Source organism: Bacillus rossius, chromosome 2 (assembly GCF_032445375.1).
Source record: "Bacillus rossius redtenbacheri isolate Brsri chromosome 2, Brsri_v3, whole genome shotgun sequence".
NCBI lineage: Eukaryota > Metazoa > Arthropoda > Insecta > Phasmatodea > Bacillidae > Bacillus > Bacillus rossius.
Genome location: NC_086331.1, coordinates 83,945,480 through 83,964,396, shown reverse-complemented (window position 1 = coordinate 83,964,396; position 18,917 = coordinate 83,945,480). Strand labels below are relative to the sequence as shown.

General features: G+C 37.1%; 1 protein-coding gene across 3 annotated transcripts in view; it reads left to right on the top strand.

Moving 5' to 3' along the window:
- Positions 1 to 18,917, top strand: part of LOC134529418 (tau-tubulin kinase homolog Asator) — a 219,619-nt gene that overhangs the window by 17,737 nt on the left and 182,965 nt on the right. For all 3 annotated transcript variants that reach the window (XM_063363469.1, XM_063363468.1, XM_063363470.1), the window contains 3 exons: positions 2,956 to 3,103; positions 5,704 to 5,918; positions 11,784 to 11,954. In XM_063363469.1, the coding sequence (XP_063219539.1) occupies positions 2,956 to 3,103; positions 5,704 to 5,918; positions 11,784 to 11,954 (534 nt within the window). The remainder of the gene's footprint in view (positions 1 to 2,955; positions 3,104 to 5,703; positions 5,919 to 11,783; positions 11,955 to 18,917) is intronic.

Here is an 18,917-nt window from a genome sequence, read left to right as displayed (position 1 = left end):
TACTTGGAATTTAAGCTTTGACCCCCTAGAGGAATTTAATATCGCATGCAGTAAATTTCAGGACATTACAACTTACGTTAATGGGTTGCACAACGAGACAAATAGAACAAACGTATTACGAATCCTCACGCGAACCAACCACGTCGCCACTAGACTCAACAACCTGTCCATATTATTATCAGGTAAATTGAACGGCGTTTACAGGAAAGAAATAGACAAATGCCGACAGCGAATTTCCGACTCCACAACTAGGTTGAGCAACCAACTCGCCACACTACAAGAAACACCCTCTGAGATTACTGGAATATTTCCAGATCCCCAGGAAAAAAATGCCTGGAACAAACGCTAGTTTGGCCGCCAATCCCACTATACAACCTAAATTTTCACAAACACAAATACCGGAACCCCAGCACAAGGTCACTCTGGTGCCTCCATTACCAGTATCACCAGTATCATCGCCGCTCCCAGTTTCCTTCTCCTCATTTCCATTCCAGAGTCCTCATGCAATCACTACTATCAGTTACCCATCCACCCACATATGGTACACCTCCACTTCTATCACGAGGCCGGTAGCCTACCCAGTCACCAAGGTCACCTACACTCGACCTATTTCCGAACTCATGGCGCACCCCTCCCACCTCACCCAACCAATGTACCTTCCACCCACTTCGGCAGCCATTTTAAATCCCTACTACCAATTCCAATCAGCGTCTTCATCGCTCCAGACCACCCCAGAGCATAGTTCCGGGCAGCGACGGCTGGACAAAACCCTTTGTCGCCTTGCTGTGGGCTTTGCCTACGACTACGGTCAGAAAAAATTTTTAATTAATCAAAATGTCCAAAAAAAGGTTACTAGGCGTCGCCTGGGCCGTAGCCGCAAAGTTGTACTTCAATAACAGAACATTATTATGTTATGCGAGCCATCGCCCGACCACGACCTCTTGTCACGGTGCTCAAACAATGGGACGGTGCTTGGACAATGACTGCTCATACAGCCTTCCTTCCCTTTGTGCGGGCAGTGTCCTGGGCTCGGTGACGTAATTCTCAGCCAATCACGACGCATGGCAACAGAAACTTCTACGAAATTCTTACTTCTGTTCCCACGATGCAGCAATTTTTTCTCTATCACACTCCTGTGACAGTAACTCAAACGCCTAGCATGTGGAACAAAGCCTCGGTCGTGGAAATAACGAAGGAGAATTCCGTCAGCATGCCTCATCACACAAAGAAGCCAGCAGAAAAAAAAATTACTTCAAAAATAAACTTATGAATTTTAAAAATAAAAACAATAAACCAGTAGAATTATGTTCATAATAACATCTGAAAGAAAAAAAAATTACATATATATAACCTGAAAATTGACAAAAATTTATAACAAATTATTATTACTGGATTGCATGGGGAAGGCTGTAATCTGGGTTGTTACACCCTCATCATACCTGTCTGCCAAGGATACCTACTATATGAATAGCTATGCTACTTACAGTTTTTATTACATATTTATTCATGCACAGTCTTTAAAATGATCATTGCATTAACATTTGCAGGTAATTTTCTCATTAAATCCTTCCATTATGAGCTTGCTTGTGAGGTAGGACTTTCTGAGTGGATGGAAGCATGTGATAGTGAAGTAATGAGAGTTGGTTCTTTGCAATGCTCAGTGAGGAAATGTATACCTCTGATGAGGAGCTTTTACTGCCATCCCCTCTCACAAACACCTAAACATACTTGGAAAAAAAAAATGATGTGGAGACAGAACACATTTCAGATTCTGTTTAAAGCCTGAATTAATACTAGTTAACAATAACTCACAGTACAACATGCAAAATAACGCAAGTGAAACATTTAAAGTTACACAGGCATTACAATGATATAACCTTTTACAAAAGGTTTGATTATATTAACTGTTAATTAGAACAAGCCACAGTCAAGTGACATAGTTAAATGGGTGACGAGACAAGTCAACTTAGAGGACAGTGAATTAGAGGAAAACAATTTTGTCTTCAAAGCCACCTTCAAGAAACACAACCACTAAAAGAAAGTGAAGAAGTTGGGCTGCCACGAATGGCAGTAAACAAACCCTGGGATGCAATCTTTTAATAGAAATAACAAACCAATAACACCAAACATAATTTTGAATGGCCAAGCCTAAGGGAACTTGGGGATCATTAAAAGAGCTCTTGTTGCTTATTCCAACCAAGAGAACCGCTGTCCCAAGCATGCAAGGGTATGAGAGTCAAGGCAAATAAAATTACAAATTATATTGTCTCAACTTAGCTCTATGTTATATCTTAACTTGCAGCCATCCTCCTTAGTAACTTGCTGGTGAGCGAATGAATCCCACAGTACAGAAACTGCTGAAGCCACTCTTTGTGCTGTCTGAAACAGTAGAGGGGAGAAGGAAAAGAAGTCTTGAGTGGGTAAACACATCACAAGCGAAAAGGGAAGAAAGGTGCATGGTGGGTGGACTACATGTAGAATGTGCAGGGGCAACTCCACAGTGAGCTGCAACACAGCTAAAACTTATTAAATGCCTGTAACCGTCTGTAATTTTCCAAGGGAACATAGTTTATTATAGTTCTACATGGTTTCTCAAAATCATTCCAGGAATGTGCTGGGATGGTTCCTTACAAATGGTCATGGCCGATTCCTCTACCAATATCTTATTCTGTATTGTTGTGTTTTGTCATTTCTAATGATCTCGCTGTTGACAAGGCGTTAAGCCTAAGAAAATAAAAACTGGAGTGAAATGTTGGTTGCATAACTATAGTCTAAAGTTTTTTTATTCAATGAAAATGTTGTAGAATATACTATTTGTGTTTTGCATGGTACCTAATGTCAGTGGCGTACCATAAGATTTTTTTAATAGATACATTATATGATATTTAAATGAATGTGCTATTAATATAACAATTTACTGGAGATTAACTTTGGGCTGTTTATTAATTTGTATAGGTTCGAAAAATTGGTGGTGGGGGATTTGGAGAAATTTATGAAGGATTGGATCTTGTTACCAAGGAGCAGGTGGCTCTTAAAGTGGAGTCAGCTCGCCAACCAAAACAAGTTCTTAAAATGGAAGTGGCTGTGCTAAAAAAGCTTCAGGGTAAGTTAATAGTACATCTATTAAAGTATTATCTTTTTACGTGATCAAAATCTCTCTCCTGTTGAAAGCCAAAATGTAAGATTTGATTTTGCTAAAGGTCTTCTTTTGTATCTTAACAAAATAATATACTACTTATTAGATTAGATTAAATTATATTAAAAATACACCTGCATTTTTGTTCTTGCAGATGTTAATCACTGATCTGTATATTGTCTTACCTGATTTAATCAATAATATATCATTTTGAAAGTTTGATGAAACAAGTATATATTATATATTATATAGTCAGTTCTGCATGTTACGTTTGTTCGTTGAATTGTGTTTTGAAAATATTGGGTAGTGAAATACATGTGTAGACTGATGAGACTAGGGAAACATAAGATGAAACAGGAAATACAAAGAAAACTCAGGGTATTTTATTGAAATACAAGCTTGAACACCCTTGGTAATTCTGAAAATGTTGAATATGTGTGATGACTAGTGTCGTGATACTTGTGTAAAGATGGAAACAATTTTTGAAGGTGGTGGTCTCGGGAAATTAATGTGATTACAAATTTAAGGAAGTTCAGATTGCAGTACTCTTAATGAATTTTGATAGTATTGTGCTTAACATGGTCAAATTAAACATAGTTAGGCATCATATGATATTGCATTCAATTGAAAAACCATTAAAAAATAAAAAATAAACTTTTTAATGCAATGTGGTTTCACAAAGCTTACAAGCAATTAAATTACTGGGTCAGCTTGTGTAACATGCTAGGTCATAGTACTAGAAAAAAAAATAATTTCTTTGTTCGAAAAAAATTAATGAAGATTTTTCGTAATGCAAACAATGTTTATACCACACAGTGCACAAATGTTACTAAAAAACTTCTTCCGTATTTGTTATTTCTGTTTATGTATTCCTTTAAGATGCTCAAAAATTAAGCTTGTTATTAATTTTCTTTAGCGGGTTATCTTATAAAATAATCATTATCTTTGTGAATAACGTTAAACAAATTTCAAACCTTGGTGTAGTATTTTTATTATTGTAATTGTAATAAATTTTAGTGTGAAATGTATGTAAAATTATTATTCTACATTCAGTAAGTCTCTAGATACTATCATTTAATTTTTTCCACCACTTATCTTAGTTGATAAAGTTTTAATTAATGTTACTTTAAGGAAAGATACATTTATTTACATGCCTTAAAATAATGCTTGTCATTGATAATGTGTACACCACATGTAGATAATATTAGAGCACAGTAAAATATGAATTATCCGGGCCTGAATTATCTGTTTTTTCAGGTTATCCATGCTTAAATTTAGTTTAGTTATTAGTTTGTTATATTCTGAAGGTGTAAAAAAATGAAGGCATCGCTCCGGCATACGTCTTCGCTTGGCTGTTCTGTATTTTTAACCACCCTGTTACAGCGTCAGAAAGCTGTTTGGTCCAACCCTCAGACCCTTCGTGCCCCCATTTCCCCCCCCCCCCCCCTTCTGCTGTCACATTTGTCACATTTTAAACTCGAGGGTGATGCCCTGACTACTGCTTCACCTTTCCATTCTCTGTCTTGTTTGTTTTGCATGCCACTTTGATACTTTCTGTTGGCTCATCAGGCCGGAAAGTACCCAGTTAGTGATGTGACTGGCTGGCATTCAGCTGGAGGAAGGGATACCGAAAAAATTTAAAAACAAACTAGCAAGAATTTGTGTGTGCACAGTTTGCATGATATATTCTTGAGCAGTGTTGAGTTAACTTTACCTTTTCAGCCATTGTAAATGACTGTGAATTAGCAACATAACGCGATGGCACAATTCACGTGTGTATCACAACAGGTTTTGATGATGCCAACAATATTTTTTTCCACACTTGTAACTGTAACATTTCATGACAACCACTGCAGCCACGGCTATGCTAGATGCGCACATATTGCTGCATCCATCTTTGATTTATGGAAACTTCCCTGTGTAAGGTCTCTGAAAAGCATGCCTTGGAGAATTGGAAGTGCTACTTATATATATTTATGTAGCATGGCACAAGTTTCTCTGCGTGCTAGTTTTAAGAAAGGACAAGGAACTGAGAAGAAAGAGTAACTTGCTGCCAAGAGGTATAAAACTTAAGTACAAGGAAGGGGGAGGGAAAGGAGTGTATCACTGCCGTCTCTCCAGCAAACAGAGTAAGATTGCATGGCGACACAGTGCTGTATTGTTTACATTCCAATAAGCTGAGACACAGTACACAAAGACTTCACTTATGCTGAGAATTCTAATGATGATATGGTGCGACCAAAATTTGAGGGTAGTCCTTACAGTGAAACTGATTATCTGTTTTTTTTTTTTTTTACAGGATTTCAATTATCTGGACATTGAAAGGTTCCAATTAACACGGATAATCAAAGAGTTTACTGTTCTTGAATGATGAATACGTGAATACCAAGATTTAATTTGTGATACTATAGTTTATTTTATTTAGATGTTAATTTAAGTTGAGAGAAAAATAGATTCTTAAAAGCAGTGCCAACAAGGCACTTAATTTATTAAAATTTAAGTACTTTAAATACATCAATTTACATATAAGAACTATAATGCTTATCTAGTTTTCTTTTTTGTTTCAGGTAAAGAACATGTATGCCGTTTTATTGGCTGTGGTCGCAACGATCGTTTTAATTATGTTGTGATGCAGTTGCAAGGCAAAAATTTAGCTGAATTACGTAGATCTCAACCAAGGGGTGCATTTTCTCTTTCGACTACTCTAAGGCTAGGATTGCAAATACTCAAAGCCATAGACAGTATTCATCAAGTTGGTTTTCTCCACAGAGATATTAAACCTGTAAGTAACTAATGTACTTATTTTTGTTGATATACATAATTTTATTCTAGTTAATAAAAGTAGTTAATTGTTAGAAAAATATCATGTAATTTTAATACATACTTATATCAGTAAAAATTTGAGTGCATATTCTTCATGTGCAGCACTTTTTATTAACCTTTAAATTGTGTGTTATCATGTACTGATTGCATATGAAACACTTTAATTTTTGGTTTCTGTCATGTTTTTGTTTTAAATATGTAATTTAATAATGTATCTTTTTTCCAAAATTCACCAAGCCGTTTTTGAAAATGGTTATAAGGAACTTTAATTCAAGGTTTTATTTAAAATGAATGGCTATTACTTATTAACATTTTTATCAATATTAAGAATTAATATTGCAAAAATATTGCAAATTTGTAGCATGTAACAAACACTACTTATTTTGTCTAATGAAACTTTATTTATAACTAGCTCCCCAACCCGGCTTTGCATGGCTATACTAATGGAAAAAAATTAAGCCACACTCCCATTTACAGTAATGGTAAATAAAAAAAAATTCAGTGAAAATTTATTACAATGCTGTATAATGTACCGGAGAGAAAATGAATAGCTCCGATGGTTTCCCGACTCGTGCACGCAACGTACAACTGATGTACCCGTACTTCGCTGCGGCAGTCTACAGGCAGATCACTCTTGCGCCGCTCATTATACATGCCCCTCCTTGTGGGTACGCCACTGCCGCGCGATGCCCGTTGCCATGGAGACGCACAAGGCATGAACAATGCAAAATCCTGTTCTCATGCAGACAAAGTACCCACTGTTGCCTGGTTTTAACCACCCATGGGATCTAATTTTCGGAAAATGTCATCCTGCGAACATAAGGAACATTACTGTGAAGTTTCAAGTCTGTAAAATATATATACTTGAAAAAAAGGGCAATTTTTGATATTTAAAGTACCTGCAAAATTTCAACGGTGATGAGGACTGCACTAACAATGAAATAGTCTTTTCCATAGAGACTAATGAAGCATCAACAAAGCAACAGCCGTTGCCATGGTGATTTCCTACCAAAAACTGGAAAATTTGATATATTATTCCCCCCCCCCCCCCCCCGAAACTCCCCTTGGGATCGGATTTCCGCAGAATCCGTTCTTAGTGAGCGTCTACATCACAAAATGAGTAACTATGCTAAATTTCAAGTCAGTCGGGTGTATAGTTTTAGAGATCTCGTGATGAGTGAGTCAGTGAGAGGTATTTTGCTTTTATATATATGTATGTATATATTATACATACATACATACATACATACATAGATACATACATACATACATACATAAATACATACATACAATACATACATACAATACATACATACCATACATACATACCATACATACATACCATACATACATACATGCAATACATGCAATACATACAATACATACAATACATAAAATGCATACCATGCATACCATGCATACAATACATGCATACAATACATGCAATACATTAAATACATAAATGCCGCTGTGGTTCGTCCCACACCCAGTCTGTATCTTGACATAACAAGACTCATAGTGGCTGAGTTTTTTCAGCTAGGTTGGGAATGAACTTCATTAAATACGTAACCATGCCCAAAAATCTTCTGACTTCCGTTACATTAGTCGGTTCTGGCATGTCACTAATAGCTTTGGTCTTGTCCGCATCAGGCCCCACAGTACCTTCTGATATGACATGACCTAGGAACTTCACAGTCTTCACTGTAAACCGACATTTAGCCTTGTCTAGGGTAACGCCCTGCGCCACTAATTTACCTAGCACCGCTTCCAGCTGTTGGTCATGTTCTTCTGTGGTGTGGGTACAAACAAGAATGTCATCTGCCTGGTTCACAACACCAGGCATCCCCCACACCAGGTGCTGCATTTGTCGCTGGTAGTGCTCCGGGCCTGACTTTATCCCAAATGGCAGTCGATTAAAATAATACCGCCCAAATGGTGTGATAAATGTTGCGTATGGCACACTAGCTGGCGACAACGGGATCTGCCAGAACCCACTTGACGCATCCAACACTGAAAACCACTTGGCATCTTGCAGCTGCGCTAGTGACTCTTTCACAGACGGCAACTGTAGTCTCTCTCTGAGTATAAATCTATTCAACTGAGTGAAGTCGACACACATCCTTACCGAACCATCCTTTTTTGGTACCACGACCATTGGTGCACACCATTCTGTCAGTTCCTCAACTGATGTTATCACCCCCTCATGAACCATTCTGCCAAGTTCTTCTTTTACCTTGTTTCTTAGGGGAAACGGAACATGTCGTGGTGCTATGACAGCATATGGCTTAGCCCCTTCCTGCAACTGAATGTTGTAACTGGCCTAGACCCTCAAAGAGTGACGAGAATTTGTCAACACAACTGGACCTCGACCCTGTCACGTCCTCTGCCTTCTTAAGACATAATATCGAGTGCCTTGATTGCTGGGCGGCCAAGTAACGTTACCATTTGCTCTTTGACCACAAAAATTTCTTCCGTAACTTCCTGTTTTCCATAGGACAGTGTTGCCATTGTAGTACCCACCACATCAATACTATTTTTTCCTGCCCCGAACAATTTCTTGTTCGTTGAATAATTGTTACATTTAGATCACGACAGACATTCTGTACAATTACCGTTACATCGGCCCCTGTATCAACCTTGAATGAAAGTTCTTTCCCAAATAACTTCAATTTCACATACCATGGTTGTGAACAAATTTTTAGTGCCACTTCTCCCAAGTAATACTCCCGTTGACCTGATGGGGGTTGCTGTGTAGGTGCATGATATAGATTGTGTTCACCTTCCAGCTCTTGCACTTCCCCATGAGCACAGCACCTACCATAATGCCCTACTTGTCCACAGCGATAGCATTTTACTTTATTAGCTGGGCACTTAGACCAATGATTTGGTTTGCCACCACATTTGGAACATTTGGAGGTTATGTTAGTACTGGAACCACTTACATTACTTGTACCTGCTTTATCGTGCTGCGCTCTCTCCTTAGTCCATCTTTATGCCGCTTATAGTCAGGTTGATTTTTGCTGTGTTGGACTGTCTCGACCACGGCGTCCTGTGCCCGGACAAGGGTTTGCTGATGTCGTACCAGTTCTGCTTGTCGAATCCGTGTGACCGCTCGTGCTGACGTTAGATCTTGGTCCATCTGGAGTGATTCTGACAGCTTATCATCAGCAACACCTATCACCAATACTGTCGTTACGAGTTCGTCTTTAAGATCCCGCAAGTCACAAGATTCGGCGATCTTAAAAACATTGTTTATAAAAACATCGGCCGGCTCACCACTCTGACGCCTCTTAAAAAATTTTGCCCGTTCATATATGTTTTTATTTACAGTGAAAAACTTATCAAACCGTGATTTCACTACACTGTACTTCTTTGTATCTTCTGCAGACAATGCAAATGATTCCAGCATTTCGTCCGCCTCGGAACCCATACAATACAGCAACATGTTGACTTGGCTGTCTTAAGACTTATTGCAGAGTTCCGACGCCACCCGAAAACGTTCAAAACATTTGATCCATTTGGACCAGTCGGCCAGCGCCCGAAAATCAAAATTTTCTGGCGGAACAATTTGGAATGACGCCGATGTCGCCATGTTGCACACCTCGAAAACACGTGCGTGGGTACTGGATTGATGCGGACACCGATTACTACGTCGGCCCGACGATTCACACTGCGGAAAACACTCAAAAGATTACTACCGGCGTAGGAAATACCGCTGCCACCATGTTATGTCAATATTGGTACACATATTTCCGAGATCACATAAACCTTGTTGTCCTCATGTCGGGTCCGCCGCCATTACTGTCCTTGCAGGCCTGCCAATATATATTCAGTCCTATTGAATACTTAACACTACAATAAGCATTATGTTATAAATTACTTACAAATAACTGATATTGTGTAGGTTTCACACTCATGTTATTTAGATTGTATGCTCTATTCTAACCCCTTTTTGACTCAATTTTGTGAGTAAATTGTAGTTTGAGGTACTGTAGTTTTTAGTTTTCTACTTTCATTAACACTGTATTAAAAATATGAAACATTAAATATATATATATATATTTTTTACATGTATGTACTTAACTTTATATATACGTACATGAATACATATATCTAATGAATAACAAATATGATGTCAAGACAAACAATCTAAGTGGTACTTACACATGAGAAGTTGGCCCCTGCAGACTGCCTTAAAAACTATCAGAAAAAAACATGACGATCAAACCAAAAACACATATTCATCCATGCTTAGCTGGCACAACTCTCGAGAAAACACAGTGTCTCCCCATTTGACACTATGCCCTCTCTCATTGGCCCGTACACATTGGCCCACCCACTACCCATGCTATCCCCTCTACTCCAATTCCACGCCAGCTCCTAATGGCCCAAGGCCTGAGGCTTCCATCCTGCACTCCCTTCGCCACCAATCTACTTGGCAACAGCAAACACGACCAAACATTTGGCGGAGGGAGGGAGGGTTGGACCTTCAAAACCGCTGGCTATCATCTTCGACTACTGGCAATCATGCGCTCTACTGCTGTACAAGGTTTTCATCGCAAAAAACTTGCGTGCCCATGTCAGAACCAAAACAATTATAAATTACAGCCGAAAACTCTTCCCCTAATACCAAAAAAAGGCTGTTACTGAAATTAAAAAAAAATCTTGAAACAACAGGAGAAAAACTGTGTGACAATATTGACTATGATAAAAGAATAAATACCACCCTTCCAAATTTAAAATACAAATTTAGGTGTTGAGTAATGCACCTTATCGTGACAAATAAAAAGAGTGCCAACTGGGTGGAATGTTCACATTGTGGTATTAAATCTGAAAAGTTTTTTACACCTTGGTTTAATAATGTTCTCAGGCTTTCACGGCCATTGTCTGAAGTAGCTTGGCTTCTGGGTTGTAGCCGTGTCCTTGGCAAATAATTCACCAACGTTTTGGTCGACATTGCAGTCACCATCATCAGGGAACAGTTACCTACTGAGGTTCTTACCAGTTGTCCTGCCTTTATATACTCTTGCCTGAGGGGAAGGTGCTTCCTGATTGTCTGTTGCTGTGGACCAATCAGAGCCTTCCTTTCATCTGGTTGGCTGGGCTGTTTTGCCAATCAGGGGCGATTTGTCTGATGTTGGCTGTGGATGTTTTGAGGATTTCTAAATAGTGGGTTCCATATTTCGCTTAATTTGTAGCCATCTTCTCTCTTAATGTTTGCTGGGTGTTTTAATATTTCTATTGATTCTCGAATGTATCTTCTCTTGTATTGTCGGATGTTGGATATGGTGTGGGATTGATTTCGACCAATTCCACACCATATTCCATTTTTCACTAATCATTACATCTCTGATATAGTTCACTGTATCACTTAACTATATCTAATGATGACTGTGAAGTTCATGTTAGTTAAACCCAAATTCAATAATTTATTATTTTATCAACAAAAATGCTTTATGTATAGTACAGTACTGCACCTATAACAATAATTTTGTCTGAAGAAACAATGATGTATTTGACTTTCTGAGAAATACTCTCAATTTATTCAGTTTGGGTTTTGTAGGTTGTGTTTGGTTTTACTTTTATTTTTAGATTTAATTTTTTGAAATTCTTCGTGTTCTTAGTAAAAAAATGTTTTGCCATTAAAGTCCCAGATTACATCAGATTTATTGATTATAGTTTGTTTTTGTTTCAGCATTTCATTTTGTCTGGCGTATTAAAATTTTTGTGCCTTTAGTTAATAGGTTTAATGTTTTGTTTGGTGTTTAGTGTTATTTTTCAGATTGAAACAGAAAACTGCAATATTCAGAATTTTTTTTTTCAGTCTAATTTCTCAATTGGTCGTCTGCCACATACTTGCCGTCGTGTTTATATGCTTGACTTCGGGCTGGCCCGTCAGTATACAACTGCAACTGGTGAAGTTCGTGCGCCACGAGCAGCTGCAGGATTCAGAGGGACTGTTCGTTATGCTTCCATCAATGCTCATAAAAATAAGGTAACTAAAACCATCCACTAATATTTCCTATAATTTAAGCATGTATATTATAAATCTGATGTTTTTTATGTAAAAGTTAAAAAAAAATTAACTGCTCACATTTGAAAATAACATGAAATCCTATCTTTTTCACTTCAGATATAAAATTGAAAAAAAAAGTCTGTTTCCGGACGATAATTTTACGTAATAACATCGTATCAATTTTTTTAAATTGCTGCTTTTAAAAAGCCCGCCTTAACCTGTTTGATATTATAGAAGATTTTCTCGCACGGTGGTTGGCCAGTTCTTGCACGATCGGCTCAGGCGGAACGTGACAATGAGTCATGCTTTTTCGTACGTGCAGCCGGCGTTCATCAATTTATAAGACGTTATCACGTCAAAAACAGTTTTATTTGGAAAATTGTGATGAAATCAGCTAATATGTATTTTCATTTTAAACCCTAGTTATTCACCCTTTTTCGTTGTTAACAGCAGTTAACAGCAACCACGTATTAGTTCATTAACTTTACAAACCCATTATCTGAAAATGTCCTCTCAAATCCGGAACCTTCATTTACATTTGACTTTTTGTTTTGGAGTCACAGTATCTGTTTCTTCATTGATAAATTTAACAAGTAAGTTGCTTTTGTGTTGCATGATGATAGATTGATCAAGACTAGATTTATTTTAATTTTATTATTTATTTTTGTTTGTAACATGCCTCTTCAACAGTTAAGACTAGTCAATTTGAAATATAGGCACAATACAAATACAGATACACAATAGACAAAACCTAAGACTGATGGGACTTAAAAAAACACGGGACTAAGAGGTGATGACTACAATGTAAGGTAGGCACTGCCCACATGGCAGGCACCACCAACTAACAATACAAAAAAGACAAAATATGCCAAAACCAAGTCAAAGACAAAATCACACATTGCTACTTGAAAACAAAACATACGGGAGTAATGTGTAATATTACTGCAATGAAAATAAAGAACAAATACCTATACAATTTTCACACACTACTAGGAAATAAGATCTAAGGTATAAATATATCAATTTACCTAACTATTGAAGTGCCAAAGAATAAGCAGGTGTAGAAGATTTGGCTAATTTATTAAAGTTGGTTATTAATCTAATATGTCATTTTTATTGTGTATTGTACATATAGGAGACTGTAATGGACTATTAAACTGTGGTTCTCTTATACCAGTATTGTCAAGATGGTATTTACAGTTTAGTTTGGAATTGTAACAGTTGCTAACAAAAAGTGTATGTAACCATCTGCATTCTGACACCACCACCAGGTTAGAACAAGGATAGTTTTTATTTCTTGTAATTTTGAATAATTTGTTTTGAATATTTTCAATTTGTCACTGTCTGATTTCTTAATGTAATTCATACACCTTTGCATTTATTACTCTTATTTTTTTAATTTCCTTGTGATAAAAGTACCTCTGCTTTCTGTTGTAGTTTATTGTCGTAAATGATTATTTAAATTTTTTCACTGTACACGCCATGGATACAAGCTATAAAACAAATATAAAAAAATATTTTGTCGGTAACTCATTTCCCTATGATAATTATACATAAATATAGTTTAAAAAACTAAAAAAACATGCTTTTAAAGAATATCAAACTAAAAAGTTAAAAAAAAAGAAAAACTAAAAAGTTAAAAATAAATATAGTTTAAAAAACTAAAGAAACATGCTTTTAAAGATTATCAAACTAAAAAGTTTAAAATAATTTTAAAATTTAATTTATGACAATAGTATATAAGCAATACTAGTATAAATGAGAAACAAACCTTGGGCCGCTTAATATACAAAAAATATGGTACAAAGCGCCTCAAGCTTTTTTTCTCATTTATACTAGTATTGCTTATATACTATTGTCATAAATTAAATTTTAAAATTATTTTTAACTTTTTAGTTTTTTAAACTATATTTATTGATGTTCCATACCTCTAATATACGGACAGAGAAAAAACCACTCTAACACATCTTAGTTCAGTTTAACTGTTAACAAATATTTAGGTTAACAGGTCCTATACATATTTCCGAATGTTTTACTGACTGAGTTATACTGGACATTAATTAAATTGATCGCTGATATTTATACTTTTGAACGAAATTTTGAATTTATCATTTTATGTAAACTCTAATGCGTTAAAAAGTGTAACGCAACACTACACACAGGTTGTGATGTCTAGTGCACTGCCCTATGCACATTAGTTAACAAAAAAATTAAATGAAATATTAATTACTGATAAATAATACCTTGATGTCGTGATACAAGTAACACATGCTTATCTGATATTTATCTCAATTAGAATACGAAATAGGAAGATAAAATAATTAACTGATTTTAAGACTGATTTATTACTTACACAGTACAGTGCATTTTGAAGACAAATGGGTCTTAAGAAGCGAAAATCGTACTCGATTAAAGGATGGTATGGTGTTAGGTATATTAAGGTTTCCCTCAAAGTAACGGTTTCAGAATGCTTTTAAGATATTATTTACATCCCAATATAAGTTTAAAACATTTCTCTGAAGAGTGTGCTTCGTAGCATTAAAAAATGTGCCTTAATTATTTTGCAAATTTATCATTGTTATGGTGACGATGTCAGGGGTTTTCGTAATTTTTTTTTAGAAATATAGTACAGTATTAGCAACTACGTTAAGAACTGTTATTTTATTCACACAGAGAAAAGAAATACAAAATGCTAAAATTTGGCGTTTGTCTTTTTATATACTATATAGGTTTGTTAGTATATGTGTGTTGTAACATGTATAAAAATGTTAAATATATTCAACAATATTTGGTAATTATATATATTAAAAAACTTTTATGTACGCGACTTGAAACTACGTGAAAGGTTTTCAGTCTATAAAGGCCTATTCTATGATTATTTAAAATTAATTATTCTTATGCAAACAATTAATAAAATTGGAAGTTTCTTACATTGTCAGTTTATGCATAGCATTACAGTTATTCCAAACAATTCTCTACCAGTGTTTACCGAAGGTTTGCATGTTACGTTGGTTCTTCTACTAAAACACGTATATTACAAGAGGTTTGTAATAGATTAAATGAGGTAAGTAAGAATTCGTTTTTATAAACGTTGTGTATGAAATTATAAATTTTGAGATGTATAATAACAAAAAGAAGTGCGTTCCGAAGACATATGTCGGTAGTGTTACCCACTGAAACATTATTCCCACTTCAACTCTCTGTAAAAATAAAAGTATGGGGTTGAATGCGTCAAAAGGGGTATATAAATAAAATTTGAGGCTTCTTCCTTATTTCATACGCTAGTGTCCCCCACTTACAATTGCAAACAAAAATTTTTCCTCGATGTTGTAATTTACTCTGCGCAATCACAAAAAATGTTGGGAGTAAATAAGTATTTAATTTTTAAAAATGAAAGCATTCATGTTTCGAAAAAAATATTAAAGCGATGTGGGGAAAAATGTTTATAGATACTCCAGTAAAATTTTCAGTTTGATTGTTTTGATAGTTTCGGAGCTGTTGCGAGTTTAGTTTGGAGGATTCTCGGCCGCGCGAGGCGAGTTTGGCTCTTTTTCATTTTCTTCCAGCGTAGGAAGCCGATACCCGGCTTCACCTCGCATTCTCTGCTGGCCTTCCCTTGTCCTCTCCAGATGTATTACTGTATATTAGCTCCATGAGCGCGACCTTGAAGTCCCTTCGTTTATTCGGTCTCCTCTCCGTCATCCCTCTACACCCCATTCTTCCCCCTCCCCACCCGCAGGCTGCGGCCCGCCGGCCGGAGCTCCGCCGGACTACCTGGTTGCGACAAGCGCCGCCCTCAGCGCCACGTCGCGGGGACATTCTTCCCGGCGGCGAGAGTTTTACACGCAGCACTAGAACTGTCACTCCAGAGGGCATGTTTTGAGTCGGATCGTATCTAAAACAAAAGGATATGAAAATATATACATAACTCAATAGTGTTCTGCCAATTATGTTTTCATTTTCATTTCAATTTATTCTTTAAATCGCTCCTGAAGTAGTCCAGCAGTGATCAATGGAAATTGTCAATATTAAACTGTAATTTTGACGATGAAAATTTTTTCTTCTTACTTTTATATGTGCAGAAACCTATTCGTACACTCGTTTCTTGAACTATACTTAAGTTTAACATAATTATGTGTTTTCTAAATAATTCTGGCTTGGAATAAAAATAAATGCATTTAAAATGACATAACTCAGTAAAAAAAAGTTTATTAAAAATATCCTAGGTATATTATGTCTTAAAAAGAAGCATCAAAAATAAATATGTACAGTTAAATTAGTTTTGTCGTAATATTTTCCATGCACCAATCGCCTTAAGGGGCCCGCCTACATGCAGTGCAAAGTGAGCTGCAGAGGTTTAACAATTAGTTGTTTTTATCGAAACTATTTGACATGCGATTACCGATTTCGGATATAAAAGAGATTAAGGTACCGGGCATGATCCTAAAGTTGTTTAAGATGTCTCAGACATATAGTCGATTAGTAAATGCATGCTGAATAAGCCTAATTAGCGTATTTTCAGAGGCACGCCAAGCTCACAGTTTTCATTACTATTGCGTAAAACCACTTTTGGATCGTGCACCAATCCTTTCTCTTTCGCTGCGTATATAATTTGCACTAGGTCACAACGGAAAATTTTGAGAAAAACCGTGATTTCTACGACGTGTGCTGCGCGAATGTTCTTCCCGGTATGTGGCGCCGCCACGGCCGCTTGACCTTGGATGACGAGGCAGGATGAAGGGGGGTCTCCGCGCTGCCTTTCTTCCTGTCCTCTTTCAGTTGTGCTTCGCTTGCCCGGACTGAATACTCACCCCGGCTAGGGCGGGCCTGTGGACACCAGACCGGGCTGAGTACACGCGTATTCCACAGTTAGTTGTGTTGAGGCCGAACGACATTAGAATTCAGCGTGACTGCAGGCGGGGTCATAAGGCAAGGTTACGACAGAATGCACCTCGGAAGAAGAACAAAACCATTAAAGGAAGTAAACGCCAAATCGTTGGGCATAAGTAATATTTCATTATACAAGTGATATATTCAAATCGATTTTATATGGCTTTGTTAGTTACGTATTTATTAATTTTATTTTATATGTGGCCATTAATATTTTTAATGGTATAAATTTATATGCAATCAACACTTTTAACCAAAATATGCATTTAACCATTTTAAAAACGCCAAGTTGAAATAAAGAATTTCACGTAACATTTAAAAAAGTATTTTTTTTTAACTTCAATTGTGAATGAACATAAGAATAAGAAGAGCCTTTTTTTTTGGAGGGGGGGGGGGGGGGTTCTTATTTGGTAAGCAGAATTTGGTGCCCAAAGCAATTAGCTACAAACTGTTCGGTGTGTGCAAACATGCATAAATATTGCAGTATTTCAGACAGTGTAAGTTTAATTTGGACATAGAAGCTTGTCATTATAGTCACAATTAAAACAAATAGTATTTTGCCGGCTGTCCATGGCTGACTGTGATAGTTTGTAGTGGGAACACCTCTACACATTTGAAAATTTTTATACAGAAAACAAGAATAATAAGTCATAAATAGCATTTGTTGCATGTTATTAATGGCCGTACGATTAGTACACACTTCTATGTTTTTTTCCGGTGATTCAAACCATAAACGTCGGAGTCTAGCAACATACGTGCGGTTCTGGAAGTTGGAAGTGTATGCGTTCGGAGACGTACACGTGTCAATCTCGCTAAGCTCAGACTCACAGTTGACAAACGGAACTCCGTGAGAGCGGTTCAAAAAAAGTATCATATTGCATTATCGCCGCTGCTAATTGTAAAACCTTGACGAATTCCACAGGTTACTAAGAGATGTGTAATGTGTAGCCGCCGCTAAAATAAGAAAAAAACGACGCTGTGTTTATACTAATATCTCGTGTCACTTAAACCTCTCTGTGCGCTGGCGTGTTACGCATTGCGGAAAAAAGTTATCGTCTGTGCACATACCGTTCCACTCGTCTCACGTCACATTCTCATCAAGCACCCGAGCCCGGCAGTCGGACTGCATGCCTGACATTATAGCCAGCAGAATAAAACCATTTGGATATAAATGTTCAATTTTTAGTTTCTTTTGCTTACGAAGAGGCGACGCCGGACGTTTCGGCATCTAGGACCTTATTCACAATGCGCAGTCCGCAGTTTGACAACTTGCAACCGGCAGGCGGCAGTCGGAGATAAACTGTTCCACAGACAGCAGTCCAGCAGTCGCCAGTCGAGCAGTGGGATATCATCTAACTTCATTTCGGACTGCCAGACCGTCCCGGAGCAATGGCATACAAGAGATCCCACGCGGAATGACTGAAGAGTTTTAACATCAGCCGTCGTGTTTAAAATCTGCATGGATGCAACTGACAAAGTATTTTATAAAATTGACAAAGCTATATTCTGGCTGCAGGCACGGCGGCTCAAACAGAATGGATAAGTTGTTTCTGGTTGAGGCAAACAAATGGTGTTTAACCATTCAAAAACATGGCATATGAACATCCGAGGCCAAACATCCTGATGCCATTAAGACCAGGTGACATCAGGATGAAAGAAGAAAAGTTAGTGCTCCTGGAATACCCTCACGGGTTCAGTCCTAGGAGGTGGAGGTGGTGAGGCTAGGCCGGGCTTCGGCCCGAAACAACTTGCCAGACCGCCAGCTGCCAAAATATTTTCACCTATCAGAAAATCTTTCGCGATGATGTGGTTTAATCAAATACTCCCTTGGTCATGTTATGTAATTTTGACTGGCGACTCCGGACTGCTGACTATGAACTACGTGTTGCCTACCGATGCTACGCTAACTGCAATCCTAAATTTTGCTTTGGAATTATACAAAAAAACATTTACCACCTAAAACCCTGCAATGAAAATATTTAGCATATATATCAAATTTTAAAATTGATTTTTTTATGTTACCTTCTTTAATATCGATATTAATGATAATAC